General features: G+C 27.5%; 7 protein-coding genes across 11 annotated transcripts; 4 read left to right on the top strand and 3 right to left on the bottom strand.

The window, feature by feature from the left end:
• Positions 1 to 1,379: 1,379 nt before the first annotated feature.
• LOC122633563 (GTP-binding protein 10 homolog) lies at positions 1,380 to 3,098 on the top strand. 2 transcript variants are annotated; one of them, XM_043821568.1, is made up of 4 exons: positions 1,380 to 1,653; positions 1,726 to 2,029; positions 2,114 to 2,278; positions 2,420 to 3,098. In XM_043821568.1, exons 1-4 carry the CDS (start codon positions 1,615 to 1,617, stop codon positions 3,025 to 3,027), a joined length of 1,116 nt encoding a protein of 371 aa, XP_043677503.1. In that variant the 5' UTR covers positions 1,380 to 1,614; the 3' UTR covers positions 3,028 to 3,098. The 2 variants fall into 2 exon arrangements, with proteins under 2 accessions (XP_043677503.1, XP_043677502.1); XM_043821567.1 differs by having other exon boundaries at positions 1,490 to 1,653; positions 2,114 to 2,332.
• LOC122633562 (probable tRNA N6-adenosine threonylcarbamoyltransferase, mitochondrial) lies at positions 2,552 to 5,177 on the bottom strand. 2 transcript variants are annotated; one of them, XM_043821566.1, is made up of 6 exons: positions 5,140 to 5,177; positions 4,494 to 4,593; positions 4,152 to 4,410; positions 3,947 to 4,075; positions 3,499 to 3,855; positions 2,552 to 3,434 (listed from the first exon to the last, which is right to left on the bottom strand). In XM_043821566.1, exons 3-6 carry the CDS (start codon positions 4,374 to 4,376, stop codon positions 3,120 to 3,122), a joined length of 1,026 nt encoding a protein of 341 aa, XP_043677501.1. In that variant the 5' UTR covers positions 4,377 to 4,410; positions 4,494 to 4,593; positions 5,140 to 5,177; the 3' UTR covers positions 2,552 to 3,119. The 2 variants fall into 2 exon arrangements, with proteins under 2 accessions (XP_043677501.1, XP_043677500.1); XM_043821565.1 differs by lacking the exon at positions 5,140 to 5,177 and having other exon boundaries at positions 4,494 to 4,738.
• Positions 5,178 to 5,283: 106 nt separating this feature from the next.
• On the top strand, positions 5,284 to 14,453 carry LOC122633558 (RNA-binding protein 33-like). Of its 2 annotated transcripts, none has more exons than XM_043821558.1 (11): positions 5,284 to 5,438; positions 5,729 to 5,828; positions 8,713 to 9,281; positions 9,372 to 10,240; positions 10,333 to 10,505; positions 10,590 to 10,766; positions 10,845 to 11,180; positions 11,268 to 11,433; positions 11,561 to 11,694; positions 12,562 to 13,077; positions 13,817 to 14,453. In XM_043821558.1, exons 1-11 carry the CDS (start codon positions 5,428 to 5,430, stop codon positions 13,988 to 13,990), a joined length of 3,225 nt encoding a protein of 1,074 aa, XP_043677493.1. In that variant the 5' UTR covers positions 5,284 to 5,427; the 3' UTR covers positions 13,991 to 14,453. The 2 variants fall into 2 exon arrangements, with proteins under 2 accessions (XP_043677493.1, XP_043677494.1); XM_043821559.1 differs by having other exon boundaries at positions 8,716 to 9,281.
• A 543-nt stretch (positions 14,454 to 14,996) lies between these two features.
• On the top strand, positions 14,997 to 18,189 carry LOC122633560 (DEAD-box helicase Dbp80). 2 transcript variants are annotated; one of them, XM_043821561.1, is made up of 8 exons: positions 14,997 to 15,499; positions 15,705 to 15,928; positions 16,032 to 16,124; positions 16,209 to 16,426; positions 16,554 to 16,731; positions 16,818 to 17,055; positions 17,126 to 17,288; positions 17,368 to 18,189. In XM_043821561.1, the coding sequence occupies exons 1-8, from the start codon at positions 15,437 to 15,439 to the stop codon at positions 17,619 to 17,621; spliced, it is 1,431 nt and encodes a 476-aa protein (XP_043677496.1). In that variant the 5' UTR covers positions 14,997 to 15,436; the 3' UTR covers positions 17,622 to 18,189. The 2 variants fall into 2 exon arrangements, with proteins under 2 accessions (XP_043677496.1, XP_043677497.1); XM_043821562.1 differs by having other exon boundaries at positions 15,026 to 15,127.
• Positions 18,190 to 18,243: 54 nt separating this feature from the next.
• On the bottom strand, positions 18,244 to 21,739 carry LOC122633559 (heat shock protein 60A). The gene is made up of 5 exons (XM_043821560.1): positions 21,445 to 21,739; positions 20,486 to 20,903; positions 19,810 to 20,396; positions 19,421 to 19,724; positions 18,244 to 19,336 (listed from the first exon to the last, which is right to left on the bottom strand). Exons 2-5 carry the CDS (start codon positions 20,901 to 20,903, stop codon positions 18,933 to 18,935), a joined length of 1,713 nt encoding a protein of 570 aa, XP_043677495.1. The 5' UTR covers positions 21,445 to 21,739; the 3' UTR covers positions 18,244 to 18,932.
• A 635-nt stretch (positions 21,740 to 22,374) lies between these two features.
• On the top strand, positions 22,375 to 23,554 carry LOC122633569 (10 kDa heat shock protein, mitochondrial). The gene is made up of 3 exons (XM_043821577.1): positions 22,375 to 22,532; positions 23,097 to 23,273; positions 23,345 to 23,554. The coding sequence occupies exons 1-3, from the start codon at positions 22,530 to 22,532 to the stop codon at positions 23,486 to 23,488; spliced, it is 324 nt and encodes a 107-aa protein (XP_043677512.1). The 5' UTR covers positions 22,375 to 22,529; the 3' UTR covers positions 23,489 to 23,554.
• Positions 23,555 to 23,673: 119 nt separating this feature from the next.
• On the bottom strand, positions 23,674 to 25,773 carry LOC122633561 (something about silencing protein 10). Its single transcript, XM_043821563.1, has 4 exons — positions 25,645 to 25,773; positions 24,785 to 25,374; positions 24,027 to 24,700; positions 23,674 to 23,935 (listed from the first exon to the last, which is right to left on the bottom strand). Exons 1-4 carry the CDS (start codon positions 25,659 to 25,661, stop codon positions 23,846 to 23,848), a joined length of 1,371 nt encoding a protein of 456 aa, XP_043677498.1. The 5' UTR covers positions 25,662 to 25,773; the 3' UTR covers positions 23,674 to 23,845.
• Positions 25,774 to 25,783: the final 10 nt, after the last annotated feature.

Here is a 25,783-nt window from a genome sequence, read left to right on the forward strand (position 1 = left end):
CCCGTGCAACCGGGATATACTCTTAAGACTGAACTAAAGGACGTGCGTTTCGTCTCGTTTCGTTTCGTCTCGTCGCGACGTCCGTCGTTGTCGTCTTCTTCGTCGTCGTCTTCGTCGTCGTCGTTGTCGTCGTTATTGTCGTCGTTGTATCGTCATCGTCTTCATCGTCTTCGTCGTCTTCGTCGTCTTCGTCTTCGTCTTCGTCGTCGTCGTTGTCTTCGTCTTCGTCTTCGCTTCGTTTTCGTCGTCGTCTGCGAGAACGTAGCCGTTGGCCTCTTCTCTCTCTCTTTCTCTCTCTCTCTCTCTCTCTCTCTCTCTCTCTCTCTCTCTCTCTCTTTCTCTTTCTTTGGCTAGATTTAATTTTAACGCGTACGTTGTCGGACGAGCCTTCGTTTTGTTATAACTAAGAAAGGCTACATACAACAAGCTTCTCTTACTCTTATTGGTTCCCTCCCCTTTTTCTCTTCATCTTCCTTCTTAATACGCACATCAATTGATTCTTTACAAAGACCGCACAATTGATTTCACTTAACCTTTGAATACGATCCACCCAACTCCTTGACGTGGAAAGACCCTGAAGAATTGCAAGGACCAAACACCTATTAAAGATAAAAAATAAAAAAAAAAAGAAGAAGGACAAGGGGCAACGATATCTTTAATATTTTTTCAAATATTCACGCGCCGATATCTCATGGACATATCGATTTTGAATAATAAGTTTATTACGAATTTACAAATACAATGATAATTCGTTATTACGATTAAACACTTTTAACGTTCATGTTAGTTATTGTAATTTATATTCTTTAATTATCAACATTGATCATTGAAGATTCATTATTATATTGAAAAAAAAAATCAGTTTTTGTCACATTTTTAAATTCGAATTTTTTCGCGCCATGTCGTAAGTACTACAATGGTTGCCAATTTTGTTTTTGTTTTTTTTTGTTTATGATTAAATATAAATAATTTATCAAACAACGCGATGTTTAAATCATAATAAACTATAAACTATTCATCAAACATTATTGGATAATTAGTGAAGATAGTTGCGTATACGAGTTATATAAGCATTATGATGATATCATTATCTATTACATCGTTCTCAGACAACGTAGAGCAACGAGAGAAAATTTACAATATTGAGTTTCTACATGAATCAATTTCCAGATAGGCATTCATAACTATATGTTTCATCTAAGCTTGCTATTTTGTATAAAGCATATAACACTTATATACAATTATAATCAAAATATCTATATGTGCTCCAAAAATTGAATAACTTTAATATAATTGATCATAATTCATATTTTTTTACCTTAGATAATATTTTGTTATAATTTCTATTGTTAATCGGTGCAAATAAAATTCTTATTAGGAAAATATATTTCCGTTTTTTTATAAGTATTTAGTTAATTACTATCTACATTCGATCTCGTATAGTCTCATCACACTTCGACGTAAATGTATTTAAATGGTGATTGTTTCAATGTTTATCCAATTGAATGATTGATACAGTTATGATAAAGAGATAATAAGATTAATATATAATATTGTCTTTATTCACAATAAACATCTATAATAAAAAATATTATCTCGTAGTAATATAGAGAAATGGTATTTCTTACACATATTTTAGGTTATGCTATAAAGGTATGTGTATCATTTACGAACAAGATCCAAGAAAATTCTTTTTTAATAAATTAGGTAAAACATCTATTGTAGGTACCTAGAAAACATTTACGCGAAGGATTCATAGATTCTTTACGTCTTACTGTAAGAGGAGGTGCTGGAGGATCTGGTCTTCCTAGGTATGGTGGAAAAGGTGGCTCAGGTGGGAATGTTTATGTCGTGACAAAAGAAGAATTGACGTTAAGGAATGTTAAAAAGAAGTGGAAAAAAATAAATATACATGCTGAAACAGGTACTAACAGTTCTATGAAAGGAATTTTAGGAAAATCTGGTAATGATATAAATATTGAAATTCCTTGCGGTGTAACTATCCTTAATGATAATGGTTTAAAGTTAGGTGAGCTTAATTGAAATCTTTAAATAATATTATGCATTATATATAAATACATATTATAAAAATTATGCATTATATTAAATATAGGAGAATTGAATGAAGCTAATTTAAAGTTATTAGTGGCAAAGGGTGGTCTAGGTGGTTGTCCAGAAACAGGATTTTGTGGTCAGAAAGGGCAAAGTAGGACAATAATACTTGATTTAAAACTGATTGCTGATGTGGGTTTAGTTGGATTTCCTAATGCTGGAAAAAGTACATTTTTACATGCTATGTCTAAAGCACGCCCAAAAATTGCATGTTACCCATGTAAATATAATAATAAATTTGTGCAAATAATAAGTTTAAAAGTTATAAATATGTTTACTACATTTTTTAAATTCTTGCTTTTTTCAGTTACTACTTTAAAGCCACAATTAGGTACTATGGTTTACGAAGATCATAGACAAATAACAGTTGCAGATTTACCAGGTTTAATCGAAGGTGCACATGCTAATATTGGAATGGGTCATAAATTTTTAAAGCATGTAGAAAGAACAAAGTTACTTCTATTTATTGTAGATATTCAAGGTTTCCAATTATCCGTACATAGTCCTTATAGAACCTTTTTAGAAACAATTATTTTACTAAACAAAGAAATTGAACTGTACAAACCAGATTTGTTAGATACATCTTCTATGCTTATAATAAATAAGATGGATACAGATAATGCTGATAAAATTTATGATGATATAAAAGACAAGTTGGAAGATTTAGCAAATGTTGTTTCAGAATATCCGGAAGAAATAAGACCTAATCATGTTATAGAATTTGATGATATTGTTACAGCATCATTGGCTTTAAAAAAGAAAAATGAAATTGAAATGATTAAAGAGAAAATACGAAGTATACTTGATATTAATCAAGAAAAAGATTTAATATTAAACAAAGAAATTGTATCTAATTCTGAGTTACATGAAAAACTAAAACAGCAAGTAAAGCAATATGGCCCTACACTTGTATAAATTTATATAAAAAATTTTCTAGATTAAAAAAACAATTTTATATATGAATAAAATAATTATTATATATTAAATGTACATACAATATATATAATTTATATAGTTGAGTCCATAAAAAGTTTTTTTTTTATCTTTATTTCTTTGCATTTTAATTTTAAAAGTTGTACTTTTTTCGTCCAATCTTCTCCTATGGGTACTTTTTTTTCTATCTTTACATTTTTAATCTCACTTTCACTTCTAAGTATATCAATACCTGAAATCCACTTCTCTACTCCATTCCAAGCTATCATGACACCATTATCAGTACATAATCTTGGTGGTGTTCTAACAAGTTTGTAGTTTCGTTCAGAACATATAATATCCAAAGCTTTTGCTATAAAATTATTACATGCAACACCTCCTGATATTACCTATAATCATATCAGTTATATAATCGAAAAATTACTGAATTGAATCAGATAAATGTATACCTACCAATGTTCGTTTGTCCTCGGGAATTAAGTTAATTTGATCAAGAAATTCTATTGCTCTTTGCGTTTTATGACAAAGATGTTTTGTAATTGCAAATTGAAAGCTAGCACATAAATTATAAACATCAGGTATAATCTTGTCAGCTGCGATATTATGTTTCTCCTCTTGTTCAGCAATGTGCTGCATACATGTTGATAATATTCCAGAGAAACTAAATTGACAATCCCTATATGATTTCATAGAATCATTAAAAATAAACTGATCTATATTAGATGCCTTATATGCTGCTGCTTCTATTGCCTGACCTCCATTCATATTTTTAAAATCTGTTATATTGTTCAATTTAAGTCTGCGAGCAACCTATAATATACTCCTATATTTTTTATTTTTGCTATTACAATATAATATTTATGAAAATTATCTTAAATTTATTAATATCACGATAGTGTACCTTATCTAGAATTTCTCCTGGTGCATTGTTTATCGATGAACCAAGCATAACAAATTTCTGTACATCGTGAACAACTACAAGCATACAATGACCACCTGATATTAAAAGTACAAGATAAGGAAAATCTACCTAAAAAGAAATATTCAATGTTATTATTAATGTCTAGTTTTGTATAAAGAATAAAAATAAATTCTTTATTTTATACCTTCTTCATCATACGAACTGTAAGTGCATGAGCTTGCATATGATGTATAGGTATAAATGGTTTTTTACCAAGAAGTGCTATATATTTTCCAAACTTTTCACCTATTTGAAGGGATAATGGAAGACCTGGCTTTACAGTAGTTGCTATAGCATCTATATCTCTTAATTTTAAATTTGCTGATCTCAATGCTTTTTCACATACTTCTGTAATATGTTGTCTATGCATATCTTGTGCAATTGTAGGTATTATACCTCCATATCTATAATCATATAATAAATCGTGTAAGTGAATGCAACTATTATAAAACTATAAATCATTAAATTTTTAATACGTTGAAATTACTTCAAATGTAATAAATATTGTGAATTAATTGCTTCACCCAAAATATTTCCATTGCTATCTACAATACCACAGCCAGTGTCATCACAACTACTTTCAATTCCTAAAATAATAGCTGGTTCATCAGTACACAATTTTTTAAACTTTTTTAGACTTTTTAGTATATTATATCTAGGATGCAAGTGTTTCAATTGAAATAGCATTTTTTTTAATAAAAAAGAAAAAAGGAAATAATAATGCAAAGCTGAAAATAAATACTATATTTTTTAGAAATTTATTTTTTGTACGAATTTATTTAGAAATATCTAAATATATGCAAATCAAACGATATTTTTTATTTCAATGAGATTAATATCGTTTTTTCATGTATGTATATATATGTATATATATATATATATATACATAAGAGAGTAGTACACTAGAAATATATTGCGCACAACGATAAAAGTTGGTAACGCATATGCTATTGAGATTATAATCCATAAAAAGGTTATATTTTATTTCTTATGTATTCTATCGCAAGTAATATAGAGTTAATTGCTACTTAAATATGCTTTAGTATCTGTTTATATAAATCTAACGTGAAATAAACAATATAAAGTAATTTATTTTCAGAGAAAGAGGAAGAGAAAGAGAGATATATGATAACCAAATATTCATGTCGGTACAATAAGCGCATGTGTATATAATGTAATTTATATTTTGTCCATAGATGTCGTTGAAGTCACATACGCCACTAGCATGAGGTGGTGAATAACTTGAACTATTCGCGAAGAATCGAAAATAAATACAGCTTTAATTTCATTGGTTGAGAAGATGTCGTAATATCGATAGTATGTTCCGATATATCGAAGAGACGATATTGATGGCATCGATCGAAGTAAAATAACGAAGCCATCACAGGTTTTCTCTTGACACGAAGAAGATTGGACGTACCATGTCAGAACAGTGAGTTATTTTTCTTATATGAATTTATATTTGATCTTAATACTTTTCTTTTAACCTAAATTTCGTTAATAAAATATATGCTATTGTTTCGAAATCTTGCATATAGCTATTCTTTTATAATTTTATCAATTTTTAGATGTTTTTTTAGCCTAATAAGTGGAGGTTAGGGTTTTCGAATACAAGTGTGACAATGATTCAAATTATTATATCAAGTATAATCATCAATCGACTCTTTAAATATACTTATGTATACTAATTTTTTACGGTTATAAAAGAAATAAACTTTTCAGTGACGATACTTTACTTGATGAAGATCTTGGGGATGAGGAATATGATTTGGGCAATGATGAGGAAGAAGCCCTCCTAGCTGATGACTATGAATTAGAGAGGGTGAGCATAATGTTTACCCATTTTATCCTTATTAAATGAAATTGTTATTTACTTTTTCTTTTCCTCAGCTAATATAAAATAATATAAGATATATTAGTTTTATCAACATTAAAATAATAATTAATTTTTTATTGAACAGATATTTTCTTAACTTTTATATTGAATGGTAATGTTGTCATATCATATAAAATAATTTCATTTTATTTTATTACAAATTGTCTGAAGATAAAAAAATTTTTATAGATTTTTTTTTTATATCTTTAATACATATATATTTTTTACTCTACATTTCAAGTTTAAAATATTTCTAACAAAGCACTTTAATTATCTCAGTTGTATGTTGGAGTATTTTCATTTTTTCCATTCTACTTATATGTAATTGTCTTAAAAATGAATAATTTTTTTTTAATATTTTACAATATGTAAAATGAAAAGTACAAGACTAACAGATTTAAATTTGTTAAAAGTATTTATATCAGTCTTTCTGTTGTAAAAATCTGATCTTCTATTTTATAAAGAAATAATATAATTTATATTAACATGATATAATATTAACAATGTAATTTACATAATCTAAATATATTACAAAATTATTTGAATATGTAAAACAAGATTCTTAAAAATAGATGAAGATTATATTTGATGATGTAATGTTTCCAACAATTGATAGATTTATATTGTATTAATTGTGAAGATTCTATAATCTTTTACTAATAGTATTTCGCAAGAAAATAAGTATGTAATATAATGTAATATAAGCGCTATTATTGTTAAGTAAGAAATGTAAGAAGCTTATTTGGATGAGTTACAAAATTATAAAAAGTAGCCATTATTATTAAGAAGATATAACAATTTTAGTATGTATAATTAATTTTTTCCATACATATAACGAAATTTTAAATAAAAAAAGGGAGTAAAGATAAATTTGAATATGAGGTAAAGTATACATTTGAAACATATTTTTTTACATTTTTGGAGAGATACAATACATATAAAAGTATAAGTTCTAAATGATGCCTAGCATTATGAACACAATGTCATTTTTATCATAAATTCTTGCCTCTTTTTTATTATTATAATATAATAATAGCTACTCTTAATCATTGATTGTATGTGTGTGACGTGTGTGTCTATATATATGTGTGTATATATATACACACACATATATATATAGCATCTGTAAAGTGAATCACATTATATTTCTTCTTGCCTAATTCACATTCATATACATAAAAACATGTGCACGCATATATACATGCGTTTATCCTTTCTTGCTTATATTCATCAAACATAAAGAATATATATCCAATTATTCTCAATAGAATAACAATTGCTTCTTTTTTAAGAAAAATAACATATATGGATTATATATTTTTGCTGTTTTAATTTTTCTACATAATTCATAAATCATTATATTTTAATAAATCTTATGAACGAATGAAGAATATGAAAAGTTTTAAACTATATCAGATATTGCAAATTTATTAACAAAAACCAAATAAATAGCTATTGCTGTTTTATATGACTTGCAATTTAAGCATCCTATAATATACACTAATGTAAAATTATTTTATATAGATTTCATCTGTTTGACTTATTTATCAAAAATCAAAAAATTTATTTATCATATTGAGAAAATTATTCTGAATGGTTTAATGTAAGAATAAAATTAAAAAGTATAATTGATGTCAGAGTATTACACAATACTTAATTATTAATTATATTTTATTTTGACCTAGAAGAAATAATTTTATCTAAATATTGAATATAACATATTAATAACACAGCTAATCTATATTTCTGCTTTGAAAATAAATTCTTTGTAATCGTGATAGTATATTTTAATATTGCTAGATATAATCACTACTGTTTTAAAAAAACTTACATAAAGCCATTCTTAAAGGATATTTTCATCTACAAGCCATCAATTACATTACAATCATAGAAAAAATAAAAGAACATTTTGTAAACATAATATGTATTAAATATCAGCTATTAGCATTTAGAAGTTAAATTATCATCAATTGCATAATAAAAGATTATAATTCATGTGCATAAAAAGTAACAGTAAATAATAATTCAGACAAAATTATAATAATATAATTATAAATTAAAGTCATTTATATTAAGCATAATTCATATTACTGTATTTAATTATATTTTAAATATTTGCATTAAACTATTTTAACAATGTAAAATTATTATTACTATACAGAAATATTTAAAAAACATTGTATATTATCTTATTATATTCATGTGACAAAAATTAATTTTCATATATAAAATTGCTTTGACTGAAATATATACTATGCTGTTACACTTTAAGTGCATGTGTGATAAATATATTATATATTTGTTATATAAATGCAATCTTCAATACACAGTCTATTTAAATGCAATGTGTTTAATAGTGCAAACCATAAATCATATTGTGATATAAAATTAATCAAAAAGATATCAAACACACAATTTATAAACATAATTATTTTCTTTGTTTTATTCATTGCATACAGATTTATTTTTTATGAAGAAGCATGATACATGACATAATTATCATATACTTATATTAGGAAAAAATATTCATGTATGAATTACAATGCTGAACATGTTTATACAATAGGAAACAGTATTACATATTACTTATTGTTTATAATAATTAAGTTATATATGAAAATGAAACCATATTGAACTTTTAAGATTTTGTATGCAAGATCAGATGTAATCAAGGTTTGAGGTTTGCTATTGTAAAAGGTATAATATTCCAAATATAATTATGTAGTTATTACAATATTATGGTTATAACATTTTAGTATTTATAGAATGTAATTTTTGCGATAGTATATTGTATTTACATTACAAATGTTTGGCAATTTAATTCCTTAAGCAGCACAATAGCTATAAGGGAGAAGAGGAAACAGATGATGTACTGGACTTAGGAGTCACGGATGCTCTGGATGACTTAGAAGCAGAAGATGAAAATGTAGAATTTAATAGAACAAAGACTGATATTCAAAATAATTTTTATGAAGATGGAGAACAACAAGATGATGAAACAGGATTTTATAAACAAGAAAAAACTGCTGAGTATAATACAGATCAAATCAATCAGTATGAAACAAACTCTGGATGTAATAGTGCTAATATGTCTACCACTATTGGGAAAGGTGATTTACGAGAGAAGCTACAGAAAAACATGCAGAAAGTCTACGTTGGAAATGGACAGGGACTTGAAGATGATGATTGTGAAGAAGCAAAGGAAAGGCGTAATAGATTCCAGAATGAAAGAACTATGATTTCACCAAAAATGAATAATGATATTCCTGATACTTTGGAGAATGTAGTGACTTCTGAACCATCCAAACCATCATTTAGAGGTAGAGGAAGAGGACGAAGCTCAAGAGGAAACAAAGTAGGAAGATTTATTCCATCGGTTAGTGGTAATTATAGTCCAAGGTATGTTTAATTTTTTTTTTATTACAATCTATCTCATTCTGTATATCTTTTATTTCTATATCATGTTTGGTATGATCTATTCTTTTACAGGTTTGGTAATACACGTGGTTTTGATAATCAGCAACCATTATGTAGGCCACTGTTGGAAGCTAGACCACCATTTCTTCTTGGTCTACCTAATAGTGTACAGAATCAACAAATTATGTATCAACAACCAAATAGTTCTCCAGTACAGAATTTCCAACAGTTTTCTCCAAATAATCCACTACAAGGACCTACACATTTTATAGATAATAGACCACCATTTAATCCTAATCAATTTCAAAGCTCTATGGGTCCACGTGCAATCGGTCCACGATTGGAGTTTGGTCCTAGAGGACCTATTACAACACCATTACAAGCTCCACCTTATAATTGCTCCAGTAATCCAACATCTTTTGTGCAAATACCACAAGTTTTTCAAAGCTCAGGAGCAATTATGCAAGATAATCCAAATCGTCATTTACCAAATAACCAAACCTCTTTATTACACGGAAATTCTGGTGGATCTCTTCTTGGCAATCCAAATCCAATATTACCTGGTAATTCATCACAAATATTACATGGTAATCAATCATTACCGCTTCAAGGAAATCAAATATTGCCAATACAAGGATACCCACGTCCACCGGTATCCAATCAGGGACCACCGATACAAAATCCTCCAAGTACGCAAATATCTAGTGGCTCTTCTTTTGAGAATAGAGCACCTTTCCAAGAACAACATTTTGAAAATCGATCTTCGTATGATTCAAGACATCCATATCCAGATCAAATACAGAATAATCAATTTAATAGCAACATAATTCCAGCAGTCTCACAACAATCTAATTCAAATATACCTAATGTACCCTTAACCCCAGGGCATAAAATATTGATTAATCCACATTTCCGAGGTGCTGTACAACCAACTAATGATGGTGAGTTTATATTTAAAAATTCTTGGATTGTTAAAATAACATATTTATCTCTATATACATTATTAATATATGTTGTTTTATGATATAAACAGCAAGACTTGCATGGGATTCGCAACATTCAACACCACTTCAGACCCAAGGTACTGGAGTCCAATTTAACCAGCCCACTAATATGCCATATCCAAATCAAAATCCGTATAATCAGTCTCAATCTCAGTCAAATCAATTGCAATACCAACAGAATTATCAACAAAATAAGAGTGATGTAAATACTTTTTTCTTCTAATAATTAATGTAATTAGAAGATAGAGTAATAATTCATATATTTTATATACTATTTTATTTATAGGATCCTTATGCATACTTTTCTGATGTGTGGCAAGAGAATAAGCCACAAAAGACATTAAATGTTAGTCCGAGTAAACAGTATCCGTTAGAAAGCAATTATTCGCGAGAAAGTGGTTACAATGACAACAGTAAATATAAATCAGATGATCAATGGGAACAAAGGGATAGTTATCAAGAAGTAAGAAAAATATATACTCTTGTATTTGAATAAGAATAATTTATCAGTATGTTTTAAAACAATTATTTTCTATTTCAGTCGGAATACAGAGGATCTCATCCAAATTATCGAGAACGAGATTTATCATCTCGAACAAGAAGTGATCATGCTCACAAGCCACCACGGCCACTTTCTTCGTCTACATATCGTAGTGAAACTTATGAACAACAGAACCATATGCAAAAATCTACTAATAATAGTAGATCTATAAATACTACACGAACAGTTAATAAACTACAGCAAAAAAGAACATGTGAAATTCCTGATAGAGGAGGTCCAGGAGATACAAGCCAAAAAAAAATAAAATCTAATAATAGAAATCTACAAGAAGTACGAACTGTAGACACATTAGGCAATCCAGTTGAAGAAAAAAAGGTAACATCATTATATAATATAGAGTTATTTTGCTATAATAATATTAATATGTGTTACATATATATAATATTATTATTATTTTTTAAGGAAGAGGATAAGGAGGAAGATCCAGAAATGCGAGAATATAGAAAAAAGATGGAAGAGCAAAAACGCCTAAGAGAAAAAATATTAAGAGAAAAAGAAAATAGAAGAAAAATGGCCGCTATGGAAAAACAAAACAAACAAATTAATAAAATGGAGACAAATGTCACAGGTAAATATAATTTTTTTCTTTTCTCTCTTTCTTTCTTTTTCTCTTTCCCCCTCATCCTCTCCTTTTCTGTATACGACAAAAGTAAATATTTATGAGAAGAAATATATCATTGTTTCTTATTTAATAGGTACGGAATGTACGCAACAGGAAGCAAAACCAGTATCAGTTCTGTTAGGTGTTGTAAAAGATGCTGTACCAAACAAAGGTCGACCCGGTATAGGTAGGGGACGTGGACGTGTTATCAATACACAAGCTACAGAGGTACAGCACTAATATATCATTATATTTTATACAACTTTTTAATATTAAAAAAAAAAAAAAAAAAAAAAAAAAAAACTAAAAAATTGAATATAATTAATTGTATATACTTTGCATCTCTAAAAGAGATATAAACAAAATATATTCCATATACAATATATATGTTCCATATTGTCTAAAAAGAATTAAAATTAATGTTTTACATGAAATTTTTTTGTTGTCAATTATAGATAAATAACTTGCTATTTGCTACAAATATATTAAAATATTAAAAAAGAAAAAATGGAATAAATCATAATTTCATTATCAATCATATTAATCACTTCTTATAAATAAATGTATACATATACGTACACGCGTGCATGCATCAATATACATATATATACAAATAATATATGTAAATATGCGCGTGATTTTATACATAGTCTGTGATAGATGTGCATGCATGTATATGCATACATATTAAAATTTTATATTGTTATATTTAAAATTATATATATGAATTTATATATAATATTTATATATAAATTATATATAAACTTTATATATATATATATACATACAGATTTTAACTTTTATTGTATTTTTTGCTTTTGCATTTCAATAAATATATTTTAGAGTATATTTTGTTTTCTTTCTTTTCCTCCAAATATTCGTATACTTTGTTATATTATTTTATAAATTATGTTAATGTTAACAAATCATTTTCTTTCATACTTTGTATCATACAACACATGTCACTCAATATTTTAATCAATATTAAATAATAGGAGTATAAAATATATTTTATTATTATATGATTATACACACACTTTGTATTTTAATGTATAATTATTTCAAATATCACAAATGTACGTATTTCTGTTGTAGGGAATTGAAAGAGCATCCGGCACACGAATTGTTAGAACTATTCAAACTATACAACCAAACGATTCAGCAGATGGACTTACAAGTAATCAAAGCAGTGATAAAGTTTCAACAATAAGACAAATAAATCCACAATGTGGTACCAGAAGAGTTGTGATACAAAAATCCATCCAACCATCTAACTCACAAAAAATTGCAACAACCATACAAAAAACTGTTTCAAATTTACAAAAGGGACAAGGTTCTGGACCGAATATACTTCAGAAGCTTGTACAAACACAGTCTGGTATTTCAAGAAAATCACCAATTGGACAGAAGATGGGCAATATTGAAAGAAGCATTGCTCCAAAAGTTGTTGTGAATGCTCAAAGTAATCAGAGAATTGTACTTCAAAAAGTTACGGTATCGCCAAAAAAGTTACCAGAAATGAAAACAAATACTGTTAAATTGGAAAATTTAGCAGCCAGTACCTCCGAGGCACAAATTAGACGTATGTGTCAAGGAATCGGAACTATAGAGGTGACTATTTTTGCATGATAGTTTTATGATAAATCTATCATCACTCCTTGCAAAATGCTCCAAATTACAAATGTTTTTTGTGTGACTTTTTATTTAAAGGACAATATTCAGATTCTTTTTATTAATGACATTAATTTTTATTTATCACTTTGATAAATTTTAATAATTAATATATTTCTAGTTTATCTCATAAATTCGTTTACAATTATTAATTTCTGTTTAATGATCCATTTGAAATACCATACAGGGGCCTAGTACTGAAGTATATATCTAGTATTATTTATAATATGTAACATAATGATCAAAAATATAAAATCAATTTATTTGTTATTTTGATTTAATTTTTTTATTATTATATACTTAAAAAAAGGCATTTTATTTTATGTTTAAATACAAGATAATAACAGATGTAAAATATAATAATGTTCACACTATATCGTATAATTAAATATATATTAATTTATATATACTGCGATCATATATTGAAAAAAAAAAGAATGTATTGGCATTTATAAGATCATAAGATAATATTTTTTTCTTTTTAATTATTAAACAATATAAATATTTTAGTTTTACTTAGAAGAAATGTAAAGAAGATCGATAATTTTATGATTTAATTTGGAAATTTTGTAATCTCATGATTTTTGTTTATTATAAATATTTTTTTTCTTCTTTTTTTTTAAATAAATAATTATACAAATATTATATAATAACTGTCTTTTTATTGTTCGTGTTATAGAGTATACACATGGGCGAGGGTAATGCAACCGTTGTGTTTAAAACACAATCTGCTGCCATGGTGTTTCACAAAAAATATCAGCGTAAAATGCTTGACCTTTCGCTGATAACTGTTCGTCTTATACCACAAACAAGTATAAACAAAGCAACAGCTACAATCGTAAAAAAGTCTTAAAGAAAACGATATGATTTTCTTAGCAAAGTACACTTTTTAGCTTATTTTAGTGTAACAAAAATATAGTACATTTATATAATAATATAATTATATCTTCGTAAATCTATTGTCAATATTTACTACTTTCATTGCCATTTTAAGGCAGAAATATGTATAAACATTTGATATATATTCAAATGTATGTGGAGAAGAGTTGAAGAATATTTGCATCACATAAAAGAAGAACATTATATATCAAGTACAAGAAATTTATAGAGAAGGCTAGAAAAATGAGATCACTATGGATTACTTGAAAAAAAGAAGAACTGTAACATAATTATGTATCATATTGTATAATCACTTATATGCCACATAGTTCAACATGATGAATAAATTTGTATATATCATAACAAAGGGGGAGAAAGAGAGAGAGAGAGAGAAAGATGTATATTTCACATATAATATATAAAATTAGATTAACTTATATTTTGTATCTTTATATATTAACTTATCATTTAATTTTTTTTTTTTTTACTTCTACTTGATTATTATTTGATATAATTAATTTAGACCAAGTTAGAACAGTTTAATCTGACTTATCGAATTATTATTTAATCGATAAATTTACAAGAACAATTAATTGATGCCACCTTTAGAATTTCAAATATCAGACAAATCGGACCATATCAGATCAAATTGTAATCTATTATGTACAATCATAATATCCAAAATTCATATATTGGATAGATCTTATATGGCTCCTGTCTAAACTTGTAATAATAATAATATAATTCTTATTATAAAATGAAAATATTGAGAGATACATTTTATTTAAGAACATTTTTTTTTCTTTGTTTTTTACTTTCATTTACTCGTAAAAGTAATCATGATAAATTATTTTTTCTTTTATATTCATCTTTATTATTATATGTATACTATCACTATTAATGATATTAAATATTTATACGCAAGAATACAAATGTTTATATATTTTTTTTCTATTGATCATGTTTCCAATCTATAAATGCTTGATATATGAACTGTGGCACATATATCGAAGAGTTTTATGGAAAAAGAAAATGGCGGAGATCATTTCAGTCGCCATTCATAACGACGTAGCAAATAAAAAGCATGTTATGTATTTATCGACTTGTTGCGGTATATGAAAAGTCACCTTATGTATAACTGCATAAAAAAGTCAAACAATAAGTTTATCTGTATATATATTTTATTATATTCAGTATAACCTGTGAGAAGAACAGTTGGTAGTGTAGTTGGTAATAGTAGGCAAATCGAATGTACAGACATCATAAGTATCGATTGAAATATTCGTTGAACGATTTAATCAAACTCGATTTTTGATAGCTTATGCTATTTAGAACGTTAGTGCACGATAGTGATCATCTTGCTATTTATTTTTATAAAGTTTAATTTGTTTTTCAATATTAACAAAGCGTCGATATAAAAATGGCTTCTGCCAAAATTGATTGGGGGAAATTTGCTGAAGAACAAGATAAATTAGCTTCTAAGGTAATGTCATCCTCGCATATTCGAATACCGGTATAACCATGCTCTTTTTGTTTATTTTATCTACAAATGTTTTAAGTATAAACAGTTTAAGAAAAACAATAGTGAATGTAAAAATTTTGTTATTGCTTTGTATATATCCATAATAATATATTTATAAAATACATTTATCTACATATTTACTTTCTTCTTTTACTTCTTTCTGCAGGTAACAAATTTAAATCTAGAGAAGCCAAAAGAAACATCAGGAAATGCAAATGAGGATACAAAAAGTGATGATGGTACAGAAGAACAGATTTCACCGGCAGAAAAATCTTTATTGCAAAAAATTATAAGGAAAGGATTGGTTGAAACCACAAAAGATATAGAAGTACAAAGAAAGGATCCGTCATCTCCATTATATAGTGTTAAATCTTTTGAAGCACTTCATCTGTGAGTTTTCTGATAATGTATCTTATATGTATATATAAAGTCTTAATTATAACTTAATGTAAAATGTTTATAAAATATTATTTATATAATAATTTCTGTATAGTAAACCTGCATTATTAAAAGGAGTTTATGCAATGGGTTTTAATGCACCATCAAAGATTCAAGAAACAGCGTTACCAACTTTGCTTGCCGATCCGTAAGTGAAATATAATAAACTAATTAATATTAGATTTATAATAGATTAATTATCATAAGAAAAATAAATATTGAAAATTCTTAGGCCTCATAATATGATAGCACAATCACAATCTGGAACTGGTAAAACTGCAGCATTTGTATTAGCCATGTTAAGTAGAGTAGATACAAATAAGGATTATCCACAAGTACTTTGTTTATCACCTACATATGAATTAGCGATACAAACTGGAGAAGTTGCTGCTAAAATGTCACGTTTCTGTCCTGAAATTAAATTGAAGTATGCTGTTAGAGGGGAAGAAAGTAATATTTTAATTTAAATATGTGTACATATATATATATATATATATATATATAATTTATACATAATATATGTTATGCCTTTATATGTATTATAATCTTTTTACTTATTAGAATTTTTTAATTTCAGTTCCACGTGGCACAAAAATCAAAGATCATATCATTATAGGAACACCAGGAAAAGTTTTAGATTGGGCACTCAAATTTAAATTTTTTAATTTATACAAAATCTCAGTTTTTGTCCTTGATGAAGCTGATGTAATGATAGCAACACAAGGCCATCAAGACCAATGTATCCGCATTCACAAGTAATATATTTGATATATTATACATCAACACATTTTTAAAGTAAAAAATGATATATTTAATTTATACGTTATATATTTATTTATAGATTACTTTCACGCACATGTCAAATGATGTTTTTCTCAGCAACATATGAAGCTGCAGTAATGGCATTTGCTGAAATTATAGTTAGCAATCCTCTCATAATACGATTAATGAAAGAAGAAGAAAGTTTAGATAACATTAAACAATATTATGTCAAATGCAAAGACATAGATGAAAAATATGCAGCTATTACCAATATTTATGGTGTAATAACAATCGGACAAGCGATTATTTTCTGCCATGTATGATATAATTTTTTGCATTGTTGCTAATATAATAATTCGTCTATATATTAAATCATGGTTTTTTTAGACCAAGAAAACGGCTAGTTGGTTAGCAGAAAAAATGACAAAAGATGGTCATGCAGTAGCAGTTTTAACTGGTGAATTAACAGTAGAACAAAGAATTTCTGTATTGGATAGATTTAGGGCCGGCCTGGAAAAAGTTCTTATTACAACGAACGTATTAGCAAGAGGTATATAATCTTAATTTTTTCTAATATAAAGGTACTGTTAAAATATAAGAGAAAGAAATTTATATTTATAAATTTATAGGTATCGACGTGGAGCAAGTAACTATAGTAGTAAATTTTGATTTACCAATGGATCAAAATCGTCAAGCTGATTGCGAAACATATTTACATAGAATCGGTAGGACAGGACGTTTTGGCAAATCTGGAATTGCCATTAATTTAATAGATTCGTCACACGCAATGCAATTATGTAAAGACATAGAAAAACATTTTGGAAAGAAGATACAATACCTCGACGCAGAAGATGCAGATGAAATTGAAAAAATTGGTGCATAAATCATTTTACGTAGAATGTCAAGGACGATTCTGTATCAGTTATTTATAGCTATAATTTGCTATAAAGTATTCTAAAAATGAACTCATATTTGAACCATCTGCAATGCCATATATTTCTTTTCCAATAGCACATATTTCTACTAAACAAGTCTTATACTTATTTTTCATTATGTATATTTATCGGCTTATATTAGTTAATGATATGGTGATTGGATAAGAAATATAAATAAATGAAATTCAGGAATATAATTACAACGATATACTCTCTATAGAAAGGAAAAAGATGTTTTTATATAATGTATGAAATGTTCTTATCCATAATAGGTTAATACGATTTAATTATTATCTCCCTGATTTTGTATATAAAACAACAAATATTTACTTTCCCATACCCGTGTAAAAATAAAACTTATCCAAGGAAAAAAAATACAAAATAACAAATTTGTACGTCATCATATATTGAAAATCATGTAAGAGAACATATTCATAAGTTATTTCATACTTGTATGATGGCATTACAGATCATAGCATATACAATTAATAAAATAAACTTACTTTCTAAATATTACATGTACGAAGTTTTTTTATTGTGTATAAACAGGATTTATTGAAGAAAAATATGTAAAATTATTTTCCATTTATTGAAACTAAAAAAATGAAAATAACTATGCTATTGACAAAAGTAAAAAACGAAAAATGAAAAGAACAGAGATTACTATTTGAAGATGTAAATTATATAGATTTTCATTCTTATTTACGAAAATACAAAAATTTTATGCATATAATGATGATTAATTTCGAGTTACGCATGTGCGTATTCAACGTTATTCGTTATATATATATATTGAAATTCTGTACAATTTTTATTTTAAGTAGATCTTAAGGATTTATGCTCTTCATTTGGATTATATAACCAAAATAGCTAAATAGAATATAAAAGTAATATAGACACAAAAAATACTTCAAATATTTTTTTACTCAAATCGTTTGAGTATTAACACTGGACATATATAATGTAACATATTTTTGTACATAAATTATATTACCTGCAGCATTACATGCTATTTGCATTATATTCAAATCATTTGACAAAAAGAGAATTTTCGTGATTTTTCAGAAATATGTGTATGTATTTGACGTAACGTTTACAAACGCGTAAAAAAAACAATGGAACGTACTGTTATGACTCCATGGCCATTATAGCGATCGATCTTTACCTCTTTCTTATTTTAACTGTTCAAACAATAACTTGATATTTGAACTGATTCTACAGATTTCAATTGTAATTGTGTAGAATAATCAGTCTTTTTATTACATGCCCATTCCACCCATACCACCCATGCCACCCATGCCACCCATACCACCCATTGGTGTTTGTGATTCTTCTTTAGGCAATTCAGTTACAACTGCCTCTGCAGTCGTAAGCAATGATGCAACTCCTGCTGCATCCGTAAGTGCTGTGCGTACTACTTTAGTAGGATCAATAATACCTTTTTCTATCATATCAACATATTCGTCATTTAATGCGTCATAGCCAAGTTTTCCATCGCTGACTTTTGCAACAACAAGACTTGCATCTACACCTGCATTTAGAGCAATTTGCAAGCATGGCATTCTCAAAGCATTCGCTACAATTTTGATACCTATTGCTTGATCAGTATTGGATGCTTTTAATTGTTGTAATGATGGAGCACATCTTAACAAAGCAGTTCCACCTAAAAGCAAATAAAATATATATTAGAAATTAATATTAAAATGATAAACATTAGTTATATATTTAAATTATAAGATGAACTTACCTCCAGGTACAATACCTTCCTCGACAGCAGCTCTAGTAGCATTCAATGCATCAGTAACACGGTCCTTTTTTTCATTAACTTCTACTTCACTACTTCCACCAACTCTTAAAACTGCTACACCTGTTGTAATTTTTGCAAGTCGTTCTTGCAATTTTTCTTTCTCATAGTCAGATGTGGTGTCATTAATTTGATCTCTAATTTGTTCCGCTCTTCTGTCAATATCACTCTTCTTCCCTTTACCATTTAAGAAGAGTGTATCATCCTTTGTAATGACAACTTCTCCAACTTGCCCTAAGTCGCTTAACTGGAATAAAATTTTTTTTCTTATTAATAAAAATGACCAAACTATATTATTATGGATTACTAGTAAATCTTATAATTAAATTTACCTGTACATCTTCCAGTTTAACAAGATTTGCATCATCTCCAAAAACTATACCACCTGTAGAAATGGCCATATCTTGCAGAGTTGCTTTTCTGTTTTCACCAAAACCAGGTGCTTTAACTGCAGCTACTTGCAATCCAATTTTTAATCTGTTAACAACTAAAGTTGACAATGCTTCCCCATCAATATCTTCTGCAATTATAACAAGTGGCTTGCGCTGTGTATTTGCTAACTCCAAAGCAGGTATAATACTTTGTACAGATGATATTTTCTTTTCACTAAAGAGTAATAATGCATCTTGAAATTCTACTTTGGCACCTTTACTAGAATTTATGAAGTATGGAGAAATATATCCTCTATCAAATTTCATTCCTTCTATGACTTCAAGTTCATCATGAAGGGTCTTCCCATCTTTCACTGTAATAACACCTTCATTACCAACTTTTCTCATGGCATCAGAAATTAGATTTCCAATAGTCTTATCTCCATTAGCAGATATAGTGGCTACTTGAGCAATTTCTTCAGATGTTGTTACAGGTTTGCTTAAAAGCTTTAATTCTTCTTTAATTTTGTCGACGGCTAACATTACTCCTAAAATAATGAACAGGTTATTTTTAGAATATAAAATACCTAATTATATAATGGTATAATTAAGATCAAGATAGCAAAGATTTTTTTACCTCTTCTGATTTCAACAGGATTAGCACCTTTACTAATCTTTTCAAAACCTTCTTTAGCTATTGCTCTGGCTAAAACAGTAGCCGTTGTAGTTCCATCTCCAGCTTCTTCATTGGTATTATTAGCCACATCCTGTACTAATTTTGCTCCAATATTCTGGAACTTATCTTTTAATTCAACTCCTTTAGCTACTGTTACACCGTCTTTAGTAATTTTGGGGCTACCCCAACTTTGTTCCAGAATAACATTACGTCCTTTAGGGCCCATTGTCACAGCTACGGCATCTGCTAAAATATCTACACCTTGCAACATCAATGCTCGTACTTCTGCTCCAAATCTAACATCTTTAGCATAAGTTCGTGTCTGCAGCTGCATTTGGCGCAGAGCTACAGAGCGCATCATGCTTGGTAATCTATACATCTACAAAAAAGAAAAAAAAATAAATGAATAAATAAAATATAGCAAAAGATGTAAATCGTAAAAAAATTAATGTGAAAGTAAAAAAAAAAAGATCGAGAAATATTGTCATTTAAAAGTGAAATTGAATAGCAAGATAATAATATTTTCCTTAACAAATACGGAAACTATGATCCGTAATAAATTACAAATTTATTTAAATAAAAATCTGCATGAAATATTCGGCCGTTAAATTCGTTCGTATTCAAGCACGATTGCGGTTATGTAAATACCGCGTGCGTTGATCTTTTCTCTAAAAAAAATATTTTAAAAAAAGTAATATCAGAGCAAAGAATTTATCTATATATGCAAGAAAAAATAAAAATTATTAAAATTAAAGGAAATCGTTTTGTTGTATTCTAATAAAAATCTTATTCGCAGAAGAAAGATAGACACGTTCGATATGAGCTGGGCGATTCCGGCCGGCTTAAATAAATTGATTAGATTTTTCAACGTTATTGATTAAAACCGGAAGATTAAATTAATTTAAACTATTTTTTTTTACCTTTTATTTCGCAACGAAGGACACTTTTAAATAGAAACGACGATGAAGCTTTTTAAGAAGTAGTTGAAAATCGACACGGCGTGACCGCACGTTGTCTTCAGAATGGAATGAGAAGATATGAGCTTGGCGCTATCACATGGGCATCTCCCCTACTTTCCTTTTCTATCTGTAACCTAACCTTTTCTACACGATTAAAAAATCAAGAATATTCTTATCCTTTGTTACAAAATGATGCTATAAATAAACGAATAAATCAATTGATCATTTATCTAAAAATTATTTACAATAAAATTATTTCAAATTTCATTGAAATTCAGCATTTAATTATCGACCGGTATTAAACTTCATGTTTCTAGAATGTACGTAGATTTCGATGACGCAATATGTCTGCTTAAACCAATCATCTTTTCTAGCATATATCAGAAATAAATTTGGAAATATATAATAAGGTATATAATATATCATAATTAAATAACGTATTTTACAATTATAATCCTAATAATTTATTCTACAACAAAATCTGTATATATATTTTATAAGAACAAAATGGACGCCATAAATATGTCATATATCGATAAAAGATTAAAATTTACTTTAATTCTAATCAAAATTTTTTGGTTGTGATACAAAATTAATCTATAAACAATAAAATGCATAGTTTTGTTAATAAAACTATTAATCAAGGGTCTTATAAAAGAGATCCTAAAATTTGATGAAAAATTTTACATTAAAATGTATAAAAAATATATATATATAAAAAATAAATATTATGCTTATTAATCTTATGTTTACATGCTCTAAAAAGTTAATGACGACGATAATAACTGTTATTAAAGAAATATTATCTACATTTATTTCTAACATGGGAGCATACGATTATGTAACAAGAACGTTATCTTTGTCAGAAGCTTCGAGTAAATCGATGAACGTGGCGCTCGGCTAGGGTGCTGACGAAATATACGAACTTTCGAGAAAAACGGGAGAGGGTAAACTCTGGTCTTTTGCACGAGGAGGTTACACAACGTGCGCAAGTGTGCTTGCCGGTAGGAGATATCAGACTAAAAGCGAAAAAGAATCAAATTAACATGGTAAGAATTTAATAGTTTAAATATATAATTTTAATTGTTAAGTAAAAATTATGGATACTATCTCATCTTTACACTGTCCATTGTTATTATAAAATGAAGAATCACTTTTTAATACGACTACTATCCGGGCGTGAATTATTTTATATCTAAGATAACCTTTAAACTAATTTATTAATAATTCGTATACGTATAAAAAAACGAATACTGTTCGTTGTTTATTTATCAACAACATTCTTTACCAACAACATTAAACGATTGCAATGCGAATCTCATGCTTTTCGATTCGATAGCATTTGTTTATAATTTTGTTTGCAAGAGTTATATTATATGAAATATACACATTTTGCATTAGAAAGTCGTTTACAGTTTAGAAAGTTGATTACAACTGCATTTGAAGTGGTAACTCTTATTAAGGTTTTTTTTTTTTCAATTTTGTGAAAAGTGAAGATTTAAAATTTCTCAATTATGCAACAATTAAAAGTATTAATTATTTAAAACATTAATATAATAATAGTTCATGCAGTAATAAAGATTTATTTTAAAGGAATAACATTTTATTTGCAGGCTACTAGTGTTGCTGCTAATGCAGTTAAAAGGCTTGTTCCTTTGTTCGATAGAGTTTTGATAAAAAGAGCAGAAGTTATAACCAAAACAAAAGGAGGCATTGTTCTTCCTGAAAAAGCACAAGCTAAAGTATTACAAGGGACTGTTGTAGCTATAGGACCTGGCTCTCGAAACAATGTATGAATTATAATCTTTTATATTTATATAAATTTCAAGAAAAAAGTTAATGAAATTTATATCTGTTTTAGAAAGGCGAACATGTACCCTTGAGTATTAAGGTTGGTGATACTGTGCTGCTACCTGAATATGGTGGTACAAAAGTTGAACTTGAAGACAACAAGGAATATCATCTATTTCGTGAATCTGATATTTTAGCAAAACTAGAAGTTTGAATGTCTACTAAGTATAGAATAACAACACATTTTTGTAAGTTCTCAATAAACATCATTTGAAAAATCTTCAAGAATATATGTAAAATAAATATGAGCGGTGCGCGAAAGAAAGGATTGTTGATATTTACATTTTCTTTGCAAAACGATTGTTAAGATAAGTGTCATTTTGTCGTACATATAAAAAATAAAATTAAATCGTTTATTTGTTTCTGATAAAGCCATATAAACATTATCCTGATTAAATGTAATAAGTCTGACAATGAATATGATGGAATTATATTGTAATGTTATATACAATAATAGATTTCATTGGTTCAATTATATTATTGATTACAGTATGTACTTATTATGTATTTACTATTTCAATTTAATACTCTTCTTCACACTTGCTTTGATTCCTGATATTTCTCCGCTATAGCGAGTTAATTCTTTCCTGATTTCTCTAACCTAAAAAAAGAGGTATATATGTAATTTTGTATAACTCTATATATATATATACACATATATAAATTAGTAAATTAGATATTTTAATACATACTGCTCCTTTCCTACGTATTTTCGCTTTGCGATATTTATTCCTATGCTTAACTCTTGGATTTCGTTGCTCTTTCTTACGATGTGGTGTAAGACCTTTATTCTTTGCTATTTGATATGTAATTGCTCTTTTTCCTCCCAAATCTTCCATTTGCTCTGATATCTTATTTTCTTGATTATCTGTTTCAACATTCAATTCTTCATTATCTTTGTCAGATAACTTACTTTCTTCATACAGTTCGTCGTCTGTAATATTGTCAGATTCTTTATCTTCGCTTGTCTCATTCATTTGTCGTTGTCGTTTTTTCTTGTCTTCCATCATGATAACTGTTTTCTTTTTGTTAAAGCAAGTTACAGATTCTTCCGATATATTATAAAGAGATCCACCATTTTTTTCAATTTTTAATATCTCTTCAATTTTTTCTAATAAATTTCCTTCTCCTGCATGTAATTGGCTAAGAAGTTGACGATATTGAGCCAAACGTTTTATAACGGGATGCGAACTGACAGGTAATCTTTTGGCTTTCAGCATTAAATAAAATGAAATATTAACACAATAATTTAATACTATTTGATATTTTGTTTTAATAAAGGCAACTGCAGGACAATCTGGACATATGCCTTTTTTAACAAGTTCCAAAAAAGGTGCAAGTATATTTTTAGCTTCATTCATATATTCTGCAAAAAATTACAATATATGGTAATATATAAGAAAATACAGGAAAATATAAATGTCACAAAAAAATAATGTATAGGATTTACCTTTGAAATCATTAACAAGAGCCAGAAATTCTGGACTTTCCTTTTGAACTAATACCTGTCTCTGTCTTTTACTAAGTTTGGTAAGATCTGTTTTTACAGTCTCTTCTTCATCATGGTGAGCTTTTTCATCGTCATCTTTTACTTGTATAAAATCTAAACCAAAATCAGCATCATCTAATTGTTCAGCTAATCTCTTTTGAATGCTTCTTGCTTCTTGTTCTTCTATTTCCGCATTAACTATATCTTTTTGACTAGCAGAGGCATAATCAGGATCTATGTAATCTGTAGAATAGTATGTTCTTTTCTTTTTGCCCCAAGCTCTCTCATCAGGTATGTTGAAATCATCTTCTAATCCCTCAATATCAGATTCCATAGAATCAGCTTGTTCATCATCCATATCATCATTTTCATTTTCTTCATCATCTTGCAATCTGTATACCTCATCATCACTATCAAAATTTTCTGGTGCTTCTTTTATTCTCACTTTTCTAAGCAACTCTTGATCTTCTTCTGAATATTGATCTTCAGAATCTGAGACTTCATTCATGTCTATATCTTTAATGTCTTCAACTTTAAATGTATTTTTTACTCTAAATGATAAGGAAAGTTTATAGTAAAACACAATTATATTTAAAATTAAAGTAAGTTGCGTCTTTTTTTTTAGAATAATTTTACATAAAAATAAAAAACACTATCTATTGATTATTATAATATAATAATGTAATTACTATCATATTGAATAAATTACTTTTAACTATTTTCTCTATTTTTATGAAAAGTGTGCAAAATATGAAAGAAAGAAGCCTATCATTCTATATATTTAAAATATAATATATTAAAGATGTTTTATTAATTCTTACTTTTTTTTCCCAACCATTTTATGTGAAGGTATAATATTTATTTTACAAGATAGAATAAAAACGTGTATATCAGGCGAACATATACTTTTTATTAAACAAATCACTTGACTACTGATCTTCGAGTGATATTAGGAGGTTA

This window comes from Vespula pensylvanica, chromosome 12 (genome assembly GCF_014466175.1).
Source record: "Vespula pensylvanica isolate Volc-1 chromosome 12, ASM1446617v1, whole genome shotgun sequence".
In the NCBI taxonomy this organism is placed as follows: domain Eukaryota; kingdom Metazoa; phylum Arthropoda; class Insecta; order Hymenoptera; family Vespidae; genus Vespula; species Vespula pensylvanica.